This window comes from Podarcis tiliguerta (assembly GCF_965153285.1).
Source record: "Podarcis tiliguerta genome assembly, chromosome: 11".
In the NCBI taxonomy this organism is placed as follows: domain Eukaryota; kingdom Metazoa; phylum Chordata; class Lepidosauria; order Squamata; family Lacertidae; genus Podarcis; species Podarcis tiliguerta.
Genome location: NC_139544.1, coordinates 6877568 through 6889884, shown reverse-complemented (window position 1 = coordinate 6889884; position 12317 = coordinate 6877568). Strand labels below are relative to the sequence as shown.

The window sequence follows — 12317 nt, the reverse complement described above, 5'->3', positions numbered from 1 at the left end:
TATAGGATGTTTCTAACTTGCCTTACCTATATCTCTCCTCAGTTCTACTGGCTCCTGGGTCTCCCAGAAAAGTCTAATGTAGCTGGATTGTCATCATGGCAACAACAATTGGCCTGAAATTGGCTGAGTGGTGCAGAGAGCTGGTTGTCTCAGGAGATTGGCAGAAATGTCTGCCAGGGTCAGACAGAAACAAGTGCGGCTTTGAGATTTTTGGGACCTTTTTTTTAATAGCTTGAACACTTTTTAATTGCTTGAACCAAGCCCTAGTTGCCTAATGGACCAGCCTGTACTAACTTTAATCAGGGAGTTGGAGAAGTGAAAAGCAGAGACGATGCAACCAGCTAAAACACTCAAATTCAGCAATTGGCAATACATTTCTGTTTCAAAGATAGCCCCTCGGTTAACAATATACACTAGTAGATGGGAGGTTTCTCAGGAGCACGAGGCCCTAATTCTGCACTTACTGTGCAAAGCTATAAATCTGCCACTGGGCCTGCACAATTTGTGACTGTAGAAGCCCCACGAGGAGCTCAATAAATCTCCAATTCATGATCTCTCTAGGACTACAAAATCGAGGTTGTCAATCAGGCAGAAGGCAGGAGTATGTGTCTGAAAGGCTGTGGTTGACTTTGTGGGTTTCAAGTTGTGCAGATTTTTCGTGTTTTAAAGAACGCATTTTACAAACGACATTCTGTTGCTTGGTTCTAGGTCTCAGTGTATCAGTCAGATGAAGGAACTGAAAGAACAATGTGAAGAAAGGATAGAAGCAGCCTGCAAAAAAGGCAGCCAGATACCAGAAGACATGAAGAATAGCTCAAAAATATTAGAGAGAAATGATCAAGTAAGTTTTTAAAATTTGTTTTAGAGGGGTATTTATACACAAATTGTAGGTGAACCAGGCTGGCTGAATGATTCAGGCCATTATCCAGACCTCTATGTGGGGCTGAACAACTACAATTGTTGATGGGCCAAAGTAGGAAGAAGGTGAACCACAATACGTCTCTTCCCATCTCCATTTTTTGAATGTATATTCCTTCCATTTGCTTTTTCCTTGACCTTTTGGAATTCCAGTGTGCTCATTTAACTTTAGAAGTTCCTAAACTTTGGCATGCTTATCTAACTCCCCAGTTAGAGCAGCAACAACTTAAAAGAATCAACAATTATTTAAGTTCTTGAACTTAAACAAGGAACTTTCAGTTCAACACCTGTTGTTTGAGGAAGATTTCTGACACCTTCCTTCAAAACCTTTGACCCTCATTTTTTTTTGTATTTTTGTAAATAGTATAGCTCCATTCTATGCCAACAGGTATAGCTCCATTCTATGCCAACTTCCTCTTCCTTAACTGAGATTTATTTGTGGACGTAAAATCATTTGTCACCATAGGCGACAGGGAGTGGCACATAAAAGTTGTACTTAGTACATTTTCATAAAGTTGTGAAGGACTGAGGAAATGAATAACCGTAAAAAGCGAGTTTTTATAATGCATTTAAAATTGCTCAGAAGTATCCAAACAGCTTTCAAAGTTTGGTCACATTGCATGAAAGCCAAAATTACCTTCCCTCCATCTCTCTCTCATTACGCCAACTATATGAGAGAACTCTGACTGGATCCCCTGAAGTAATAATCTTTTGAAAGCTGGCATGGGGAGGAAGGTGGCTTTATTCTCCCCCTCCCCACTGCCACAGACCTGATCCAAACAGGATGCTTGTTTGCTTTTCCCTCTGTGGCTAATAGCAGCTCTATGGGTCCCCCCCCCCAAAAGGGTTATGGGGAGGTTGACTCTCCTCATACAGTGGCTTTGATTAAAATTGTCACCCCCCTGCATGAGCCTTTCTTAAGAGCAGACAATTATGTGGAGAGATTCAATCACAAATCCGGCTAGATCCTGTCACAGTGTGGTAAAGCTGAAAACTACCTAAGTCTCTTCTGATTTCAGTAGGAGAAAAAAGTGTTTAACTTGCCCCTAGAAATTAATGGGACCTGGTCATAAGCATGCGGTGAAATATATGCATGTAGCTATTGTCAAATGTAATTTCTTTTTTTTTTATTTAATATTTTTAAAAAGTTTTTTAGACAGAAAAAAAAAGAAACAAAACAGAGCTAAAAGGAAAAAAAACGAAAAAAATGCGCAGTACAAAAACACAAAAACATAATACAAAACACATCAAAAGGAAAAACATTAATAAAAACAGTTTCATCTTTATAATATTTCTTTCATTTACCTATTTCCCGACTTCCCCAACCTCCCTTCACTGTATTCCAAAACACCTATTTAGTCAGCAAATCCCTATCCTCTGTCTTAATTAATCCTTGTCTTAATTTTAACATCTTTATATAACTTAATCACCTTAAAATCTTAAATCATTAAATCTTTAAATTTTACGACTTTTATACTAATAACCTTTTAAATTCAATCTGATGTCATTTTAACATTCATTAATCTTATAAATTTCTGTAAATAATCTTTAAATTTCTTCCAGTCTTCTTCCACCGTCTCTTCTCCCTGGTCTCTGATTCTGCCAGTCATCTCGGCCACAAATGTAATTTCTTCCATACATAGCAGGCTGCATTATCTTGTGGCTTGTGAAGCAGCCACAAGAAGGGAAAACTGCTGTCTGTTTTACTGTCGTTCAGTTTCTACCAAGGACTATTTTTTAATTTTGCTGTGTAACCACTTAAAGTAAAAATTCTAATAGTAGATTATTCATTTGCCCTGAAGAATTGTATGAATCAAGTAGGGCTGTTTTTTTTGTTTTTGTTTTAGATAAATATTCAAGAGCCAACAGAGTTTGGGCAGCGTGACTTGACGAAACAGGGAAATGAACTTCAAGGAAACCATTACATCTCTGATGATTCTTTGAAACTAGAAATCTCAAAGCCAACGCCACCCAGCATAAAAAATGTGGCAGAACTGGATTATCAAAGGGAAAAAGGTAAGAGTGTTTTACTATAAATTTCCAATCTCGTCATCAGGCGTTAGCATCTAAAACAAATAGTCCTAAACACCGAACGACTTTGCATGAATAAGATTTGTTCCCCAATACAAAGTTGTGACTTTGGCCAGAGTTGAAACAGTGATTCTATCACTTTCTGCCTCTCAGGCTTACTATCTTTTTTTTTTATTTTTAATAATATTTATTAGAGGTTTAATAGTTACAGAAAAAAGAAGAAAGAAACAATAAAAAGTTTAACAGAACAAAACAATACCTTAGAATACATCAAAAAGAAAAACAAAAACAAAAAACAATACAGCAAAACAAGAAAAACAAAAACATTTAAAAACACATCCAATATTTCCATATCTTTACCTTTCATTTACTTGTTTCATCGACCTCCTCACACCTCCCTTTTTTGTATTCTAGTTCAATTAGCTATTTCAGCAAATCCTTTCCATCTTTCTCAATTTTTTGTTCTGTAATTTATCTTAACACAATCTAACCTTAAATTTTCCACTTTGTCCCATTAACAATCAGTTTTTGCTTAATTCTTTATAACATTTCTGCTAAAACCATATAACTTCATTCCAGCATTCTTCTAACATTCATTAATTTTGCAATATTTCTGTAAATATACTTTGAATTTTTTCCAATCTTCTTCCACCGACTCTTCTCCCTGGTCTCGGATTCTGCCAGTCATTTCCGCCAATTCCATGTAGTCCATCAGCTTCATCTGCCATTCTTCCCGGGTGGGTAGATCTTGTGTCTTCCATTTCAGGCTTACTATCTTCACAGTAGTCATGTTGTGAGCTTAGCAATGCTAGAAATATAGGTATGTGAGTGTTCAGTTCTTGAAGTGATGCTTTCATTGTCTGTGCAAGGGAACGTGCTTTTGGTTTTCGTCGGGCTCCTGTCCACCCCACCAATGAATGAAATATGGTCACAGCTAAATGATGGGGATCCTGGGTAGGGCAATCTGGTGCTGTGTTAAAACCATTTTCCAGTCGTTTGATTAGTGGCCTTATTTTACTTCGGCTGTTTGCTGCTAGGTTTTAAAAGGGATTTCCCCATCTGCGATCCAAACCAAAGACGCTATTGTTTGCAAGGCATTGCTGCGCTGGTATTTTTTCACAAACTCAGTCGCTGCTCACATGACATTTGGAAGCACAACAGTGTTTCTCCCTTATTTATAATGCCATTCCATGCTACGTGTCATTGCAAAGCAGGAAAGGTCTTAAGTCACATTTGCTGTACTGTATCTTTATCATGTAGGGACGCGGGTGGCGCTGTGGGTTAAACCACAGAGCCTAGGACTTGCCGATCAGAAGGTCGGCGGTTCGAATCCCTGCAATGGGGTGAGCTCCCGTTGCTTGGTCCCAGCTCCTGCCAACCTAGCAGTTTGAAAGCACATCAAAAGTGCAAGTAGATAAATAGGTACCACTCTGGCGGGAAGGTAAATGGCGTTTCCGTGCACAGCTCTGGTTCGCCAGAAGTGGCTTAGTCATGCTGGCCACATGACCCGGAAGCTGTCTGCAGACAAACGCCGGCTCACTCAGCCAGTAAAGCGAGATGAGCGCTGCAACTCGAGACGTTCACGACTGGACTTAACTGTCAGGGGTCCCTTTTACATTTATCACGTAGTGTGGAAGTAACTACAGTGGTGCCCCGCAAGACGAATGCCTCGCAAGACGGAAAACCCCCTAGACGAAAGGGTTTTCCGTTTTGGAGGTGCTTCGCAGGACGAATTTCTCTATGGGCTTGCATCGCAAGACGAAAATGTCTTGTGATTCCTGGGGTTTTTTTTCCGCTCCCCACCCCCTTTTTCTAAGGCACTAAGCTGCTAATAGCCTTTTAGCAGCTAATCCGCTAATCCCTTAAGCCTCTAATAGCCGCTAATAGCCGCTAAACCGCTAATGGGCTTGCTTCGCAAGACGAAAAAACCGCTAGACGAAGAGACTCACGGAACGGATTCTTTTCGTCTTGCGAGGCACCACTGTATTGCTTGATAGGTCACTGTGTGGAACAAGGGTCTCCCAGCATTATTGGACCCCCGTGCACATTTTGAATTTGAAGAGACTACTGTGAGCACCAGCCACAAAATGGCTGCCGTGAGGAATGTGGCATAACATAAACCATCCCAACAACATGATTATATATATCCCCCCCGTGAGTTTCTGGCTAATCAACAGGGATCATTCCTCAATATTAGGGAAAATATACAACACTTACTGTACAGAAATAGTTTCAGAAGATACCGGCACATCTTGCCTCTTAACTTCCTTTCTTGGAGGACAAGAGATGATTATTTAAATGAAAGCTCAGACTTTAGGACACCTGCCCTGCTGCACCAATGAAAGAAAGCCTTTGCAGTGCTAGCTGGGTCCGCCCTGGTTCAGATGGTGAATGCATAATAATTGTCTTTCTGGTAGCGTGCATAGAGGGAAAGGTGACTGTACCCCCAAAATGGCTGCATAGGAGCCACTACCACAATCAGAAACATTCTCTCCCTCATACAAAGTTAAGGCTTGGGGGAAAGGGCTTTGAATTTAAGTGCAGCAGCACACTGAGAATTAGCATCCAGTTGAGGGCAAAATGGCAGATAAAGCTTCTTCATTCCTAAATGTTGCATGTGTGCGTGCAGGTGTACATACAATACCCTTGACCATACCTACCGCTGATATGTGGCCCTCAGTTCGAAAAAGGTTAACCACCTCTGTTGTAAACCAACTGGCCCAAGCAAGACTATGCTTGTTGACTGTTGTTATGGTGAAAAATTTACTAGATCCTAAGCTGTTTTTCTGACACTGCATGGAACATTCCACTCCTCTCTCGTTGCTCGATCTGTTGCTCATGTATCTCTGCATTTGGACATTGACACATCCTGTCCCAAGTTGTCCTCTGAAGCTGGAACTTTGTCCCAAACCCAAATGAGATTCTGGATCCTGGGGATTCCCCCCCCCCTTTTGATGCACCTCCTTGATTAATATCCCCCTCCCAACTTTCTCTTGCCTTGAGGATGGTAGTAAAATCTGGTTACAGCAGGTAAATAGACTCAAGTGAGTCATACCTGTACTGCGTCATTGTGTATTTTGTGCTGCTATTTGTGGGATGAATGTTGAACATCTAACTCGTGATGGAAGCGTATAAAAATCTGCACTCATTTTGCTGATCTTAAGGAGAAATATCCAGCTTGCCCAGAAAACTCTGCTATATGTTCACTTGCTGCTTTGTATTTACTGATTTTCCATCTTTATTCAAAGTCCTTTTTAAGGGATTGCAGGTGTGGACAATGGGAGTGAAAAAGTCCCATCTCATTCGCCATCATGCCGATTCCTAGACCCCTGCCCAGTAAACACGAAGTAATACAAAATACACCTTGTAGAGCAAGTTTCTCTTTATTTATTGACTATTACTATCTAAACTCTGAAAGTGGAACAGCCCACTGGAAGCAGTAAAACCGTACACATTACCAGTTTCATATTAACCCCTCAGTATAATGTACCTTGGGACGTGGGTGGCGCTATGGGTTAAACCAGAGCCTAGGACTTGGCAATCAGAAGGTCGGCGGTTCGAATCCCCGCGACGGAGTGAGCTCCCGTTGCTCGGTCCTGGCTCCTGCCAACCTAGCAGTTTGAAAGCGTGTCAAAGTGCAAGTAGATAAATAGGTATCACTCCGGCGGGAAGGTAAATGGTGTTTCCGTGTGCTGCTCTGGTTCGCCAGAAGCGGCTTAGTCATGCTGGCCACATGACCCGGAAGCTGTATGCCAGCTCCCTTGGCCAGCAAAGCGAGATGAGCGCCGCAACCCCAGTCGGCCACGACTGGACCTAAAGGTCAGGGGTCCCTTTATCATGTACCTTGCCAACACTTCTTCCTCCATTTTATACTTGATTTGACTGTGCTGGATAACAGGGCCTAATGAATGAAGAATGTTTGGCATGGAGGATCTCAAGTCAGTGTAAAGGTTAGGTCAGGTTGCATGCCTTGCAGATCTTTCCTAGCCTTATACAGTGGTGCCCCGCAAGACGAATGCCTCGGAAGATGAAAAACTCGCAAGACGAAAGGGTTTTTCGTTTTCTGACGTGCTTCGCAAGACGGATTTTCCTAAGGGCTTGCTTCGCTAGACGAAACGGCCCTGCCTCTCGTGTCATGGCGACGGTCACTGCATGCACGCACGCTCGCTTCCTCGCTCCTGCGGTTCCCCCCCACCTTCCGGTTAGTGCCTCGCGCCGCTGCCCCTCACACGCTCCCCTCAGAGAGCCGTTGCCACCAGCGCCTCTCTCTCCCTGGAGTCGCGCTCCTGAGCCCCGCCGCCCTCCAGCAGCCGCGTCGCACGGTGGCCACAACACGCGGGTGAGTCTGCGGTACCGGCTGCGGCAGCTGTCCTGCTTCTCCCCACCCCTCCCCACCGTTGTCAGTGTTTAAATGCAGTGGTGCTTCGCAAGACGAAAAAACTCGTACAACGAAAAAACTCGCAGAACGAATTAATTTCGTCTTGCGAGGCACCACTGTACTTTCTCAGTCCATGAATGTGTATTAAAAGAGAAGCTCAGGATGGTCTCCAGAAGTGGAACAATGTGTTCAGTAAGTGTCTTGTATGACAAGCGCCTTTAACCAACCAAAAGACTGCATGGACTTCTGGTTTCAATAGGTGGTGTGCCCATTCTGTGAAACGGGTTAGGCAAGGAAAAGCAGCTTACGTTTTAAATACTTAAATTTTCATACCAATCCTATTCTTGCCCTGTGTTCTTATTGTGCTTTTACAATTGTTTACAAAAGGAACTGCTTTTGCTGTCAACGAAAAGGAACCCAAGGAAGAGGAACGCTCTGTTGAACAGGACAACCTACAAATAGTTGCTAAGCTTAACGCAGATAATAATGGTCTGCCCCCAGAACCAGGAATGGAACAGAAGTCGTATGAAGAAGTTAAAAATGTCCTTGAAGTAGCAGCAGAAAAGCAGGCAGGCAACTTGGCAGAAGCTATGCGCCAGCAAAATGCCAATCAAGCAAAAGCAGACGATGAAGAAGTTGAACGAGAGCACCTTTTAAATGATGAGCTGCAGCAGGATGAACAGGAGACCAGAAAGACTGGTTAGTATGAAGGCTTGGCTGCTGTCCAGGAAGGACATATTTGAGGGTATAAATAAACAGCAAAGGAAAAATATAACCAGCTGTAGTTTGACATCTATCACTCCTGAAAAACTGTGTTTTGGGTGTAGCACTTGGTGTCAAACTTCCATTCCTGTTTATAATTAATAGTTATCGCCGAGGAAGCAGAATGCCAAATGTTTACCGTATTTTTCGCCCTATAGGACGCAATTTTTCCTATGTGGCGAATGCAGGCTTTCGCTGAAGCCTGGAGAGCGGGGAGGGGCAGTGCGCACTGACCCCTCTCGCTCTCCAGGCTTCAGGAAGCTATCCGCTAGCAGTGGGACAGCTGCACGAAATCACGCAGCTCTCCCATGGCCAGCGGAGAGCTTGCCTGCACCCAGAAGCTTGGGGCGCGCTGAGCTCAGCACGCCCCAGGCTTCCGGCTTCGCGCAGCTCTCCGCTAGTCGTGGGAGAGCTGCGCAAAGTCGCGCAGCTCTCCCACAGCTTACGGATAGCAGCCTGTTCTGGGGGCTGGGGAAGCTCGGGCTTCCCCCGCCCCAGCCCTGCACCTGGGTGGGAAATTTTTTTTTTTTCTTTATTACCCCCCCCCCAAAAAAAAACTAGGTGCACCCTATGGGCCGGTGTGCCCTATGGGGCGAAAAATGCGGTACTTGTTTTTCTCCCCACAATATTTGAAGTATATTATTTGTCTACCTACCACTGGAAACAAAATGGTGGAGCATCTTTAGTTCCAAAACCATGTTTAGAAGTGAGCTTGTTTGACTTTGAACATACTACTTTCCCTCTTTGTGTTAGAGGTTATCATAGGGCAGGAGTGACTAACCTCCTTTGGGCTGCTGGGTCAGAGGCCAAAAGGGTGTGTGGCCAGTTTATTAAAGACAGATTTGGGGTGGGGAGGTCTCAAACATCTTGGACCTGTAGGAATGGTATTTTTTCCCCAGTGGAGGAAGCCTTGAGGGCCTCACAACATAGGAAGTCAAAATTATTTTTTAAATACAACATTTTGTGAGGAGGATGTCAGTTTTCTTGGGAGTGCTGGATGCCGACCATTCCTGCAGTATGCTACACATCCAAAACTCATTCTACTGCATTGACAAGGCATAGCAGGTTTCTAAAATAAGCGATTATCCTAATTCCAAACCCTAAGGGAGGACATGCCACCCAGCCTCTTGCTAATTGTTAAAAGATCCTTACCTATTGGTAAGCAGAGATCATACAGCAGACCACTTGAAGGAATAAAGAGGTGTCTATGAGAATATGTTTGATCTAGCATGCCACCAATGCAAATATTGCCTGTATCTCAAAGAAATGATCAGGTTGCAAGAGTTTACCAGGGTATAAAAGTGTTGAGACAAATGAGCACTATCAGGTATTACAATATTTAAATAAAACCATTAGTAATCTCACCTAACTACTGAAAATGTAACGTGCCTATGCTGGTTGGTTGACTGGTTGATTGTAATGAGCCGAGAAAGCCCAGTGTTAATAATTGAAATATTGAATGCTCTACAGTAAAAGACAACTTTTATATTCAATAAGCTTCATAAAAAGAATTACCGTATTTTTCGCTCCATAGGACGCACTTTTCCCCCTCCAAAAATGAAGGGGAAATGTGTGTGCGTCCTATGGAGCGAATGCAGGCTTTCGCTGAAGCCTGGAAAGTGAGAGGGGTTGGTGCGCACCGACCCCTCTCGCTCTCCAGACTTCAGGAGAGCCCCAGTGCCAGCCCCACAAGGTCGGGGACAGCGGGGAGGCGGAACGCCGCCATCCCGCTGTAGTTTGGAGGCTGACGGCGGGGAGACGCGTGCTTCTCCCTGCTGCCAGCCCCTTAAGCTCCGGGGACAGCGGGGAGGCGCAGCGCGTCTTCCCGCTGTCCCCAGACCTGGTCTGAAGGCTGGCGGCGGGGAGAAGAGCGCTTCTCCCCGCTGCCTGCCTCGCAAGCTCCGGGGACAGCTGGGAGGTACAGCGCGTCTTCCCGCTGTCCCCAGACCTGGTCTGAAGGCAGGCGGTGGGGAGAAGAGCGCTTCTCCCCGCTGCCTGCCCCGCAAGCTCCGGGGACAGCTGGGAGGCGCAGCGCGTCTTCCCGCTGTCCCCAGACCTGGTCTGAAGGCAGGCGGTGGGGAGAAGAGCGCTTCTCCCCGCTGCTGGCCCCACAAGCGCCTGGGGGGGAAATAAATTTTTTTTTCTTTATTTCCCCCCCCCCCAAAAAATCTTGGTGTGTCCTATGGGCTGGTGCGCCCTATGGAGCGAAAAATACGGTATTCTGACTTGTCTTTGCAGGTGAATTTGGAATCAAAACAGCAAACCAGGATAACGTAGTGGACTACAATTTAGAAATGAACGAGGCGGAATCTGAAACAGATAAGCAAGCTGCTCTTGTTGACAACCAAAGTGACTTTAATGGTAAGTGGTGCATTTTTCTGTTCTGAAGGTCATAGTTCTCAAAGATATTCTAGAATACCTTAAAACTATTTTGCACAGTGATCAGTCAGATTTTTCATTACTTAAGTGACATTTAAAACATTCTCAAACTGGGTATTTAGCGAACTTTGTCCTGATTTAGCACCATGGGACGTCATGCTGACAGCTGCCATTATGTTGTGAAAAACTGTAGTTGAAAATATGTAAATTTTGCACCATGACCGATAGACAGGCATAATGTTTATGTGTAACTATTCTGTGATTAAATATCTAAGTAACCGAACTCTATGTATTTAGAATTTCATAAAATTTCTTCTTTTCAGTCCAGAAACTTGAAGAACCCAACATGCAAAACCACTTATTTAAGCTTGGCGAAGAACATCAACAGAGGCTGTGAATAATGAGTTGTTGCAGGAAACAACCACAAACACTGAGACAAGGCTTGAAACCTTCAAGGCTTGAAATGTTAGACTGAAGCGGATCAATTAGGGTTTATTTAAATAATTTCTGACCTTATTAACTTGTCTCCTGATGTAATGTTCTTACATGAAGCGTGCCATGAAAACATTTCAGGAGGAAGCCTCTTTTTTTAAAAAAATTGAATCTATACCTGTTCTTCTGGTTTTCCTTGAACTGTAACAAAAAAAGCCCCCAAATACAAGTTGTCTAGCTACCAAAACTGGAATTTCTTAAACTCTACCTATCAAAGAAAGACAGTTCTTCCCAATCATTACTGGATTTTGTACTTGTTTTCCATAGCAATTTCCTCCAGAAAGAAGATATTCTATATAAATATATAGAATATCTTATATATAATATCTAAAGATATATATATAAACCAGTTTTAAACACTGAAATATTTGCCCATAGTAGTAGCCAAGAGCATGATTTATGATCTTATTGCAACTTGGAAACATGGAGAAGATGAATCTACAAGCCTCAGATAGTATCAACTATTTCTTATGAAGTATCTTAATGTAAAACAAAGCTCAGTACGCTAATCTTATCACATGAATAGGAAAGAGCATGGTGCTGAAGTGGACTCAGTATAGGGTCATGGAACTTTATACCTGTTGAAATTCATCCTTGACCGTAGTGGTGACCCTTAAAAATAACAGGCAGATAGTAAATGTGGTACAAGTTTGTTGCTCCATAATCTTTTTTCATGTTTATCAACTAATGGTTCTATCCAGTTGGTGCCCTTGCACAAGCACTTTTGAGGCAGGGGGTGGATACCCCCACCCAAATCCTATCCCCTTCTCCAACTATTGAAAATCTCTGGAGAATCCCCTAACCTTCCAAAGCTGTCTTGGGGATGCTTGATGGTAATAACAAAAATGGCCTCCCTTCTTTTGCAATCACCTTCCACTTGTGGCATAAGCACAAGGCTAACCAATTAGATATTCCATTACGTATCTGATTTTGATTACTTCAATAAAACAGCCTAGTCTTTGTGAAATGAAAACCTATTTCGATCAATGGTGAATTAAATTAAAGAGTAAAAAAACAACCCAAATAGCCTGGTTGATGGTGTCTTATTCTAAGTAAAACATACTCCAAAGGGAAACAAAATGTACTATACAGTGTGTCTAGATTTTAGGTCTCCTATTTAAGCTATGAAGAAGGAAACATGTATTCTACAGACCATTCCATGAAACTAGCTGGCTCTTTATTTGCATAGGCATATCCTTACCTTTAATGCTGCTGTTTAGCTGATACTTCAAACTTTTAAACAAAAAAAATCCCAAACCCTCAACTGTATTATGCTTCAAAAACTAAAATATGAAAACAGTGCACAGAACATTTAGCTAACCAAATAAAAGTGGTCCAAATCATTTTAAGTCTTTCA

The 12317-nt window shown here is 42.9% G+C and overlaps 1 protein-coding gene across 2 annotated transcripts in view; it reads left to right on the top strand.

The window, feature by feature from the left end:
• Nucleotides 1-11978, top strand: part of GOLM1 (golgi membrane protein 1) — a 31970-nt gene extending 19992 nt beyond the window's left edge. For both annotated transcript variants that reach the window (XM_083403503.1, XM_083403502.1), the window contains 5 exons: nt 709-841; nt 2766-2934; nt 7715-8026; nt 10328-10450; nt 10792-11978. In XM_083403503.1, the coding sequence (XP_083259629.1) occupies nt 709-841; nt 2766-2934; nt 7715-8026; nt 10328-10450; nt 10792-10865 (811 nt within the window). In that variant the 3' untranslated portion in view covers nt 10866-11978. The remainder of the gene's footprint in view (nt 1-708; nt 842-2765; nt 2935-7714; nt 8027-10327; nt 10451-10791) is intronic.
• Nucleotides 11979-12317: the final 339 nt, after the last annotated feature.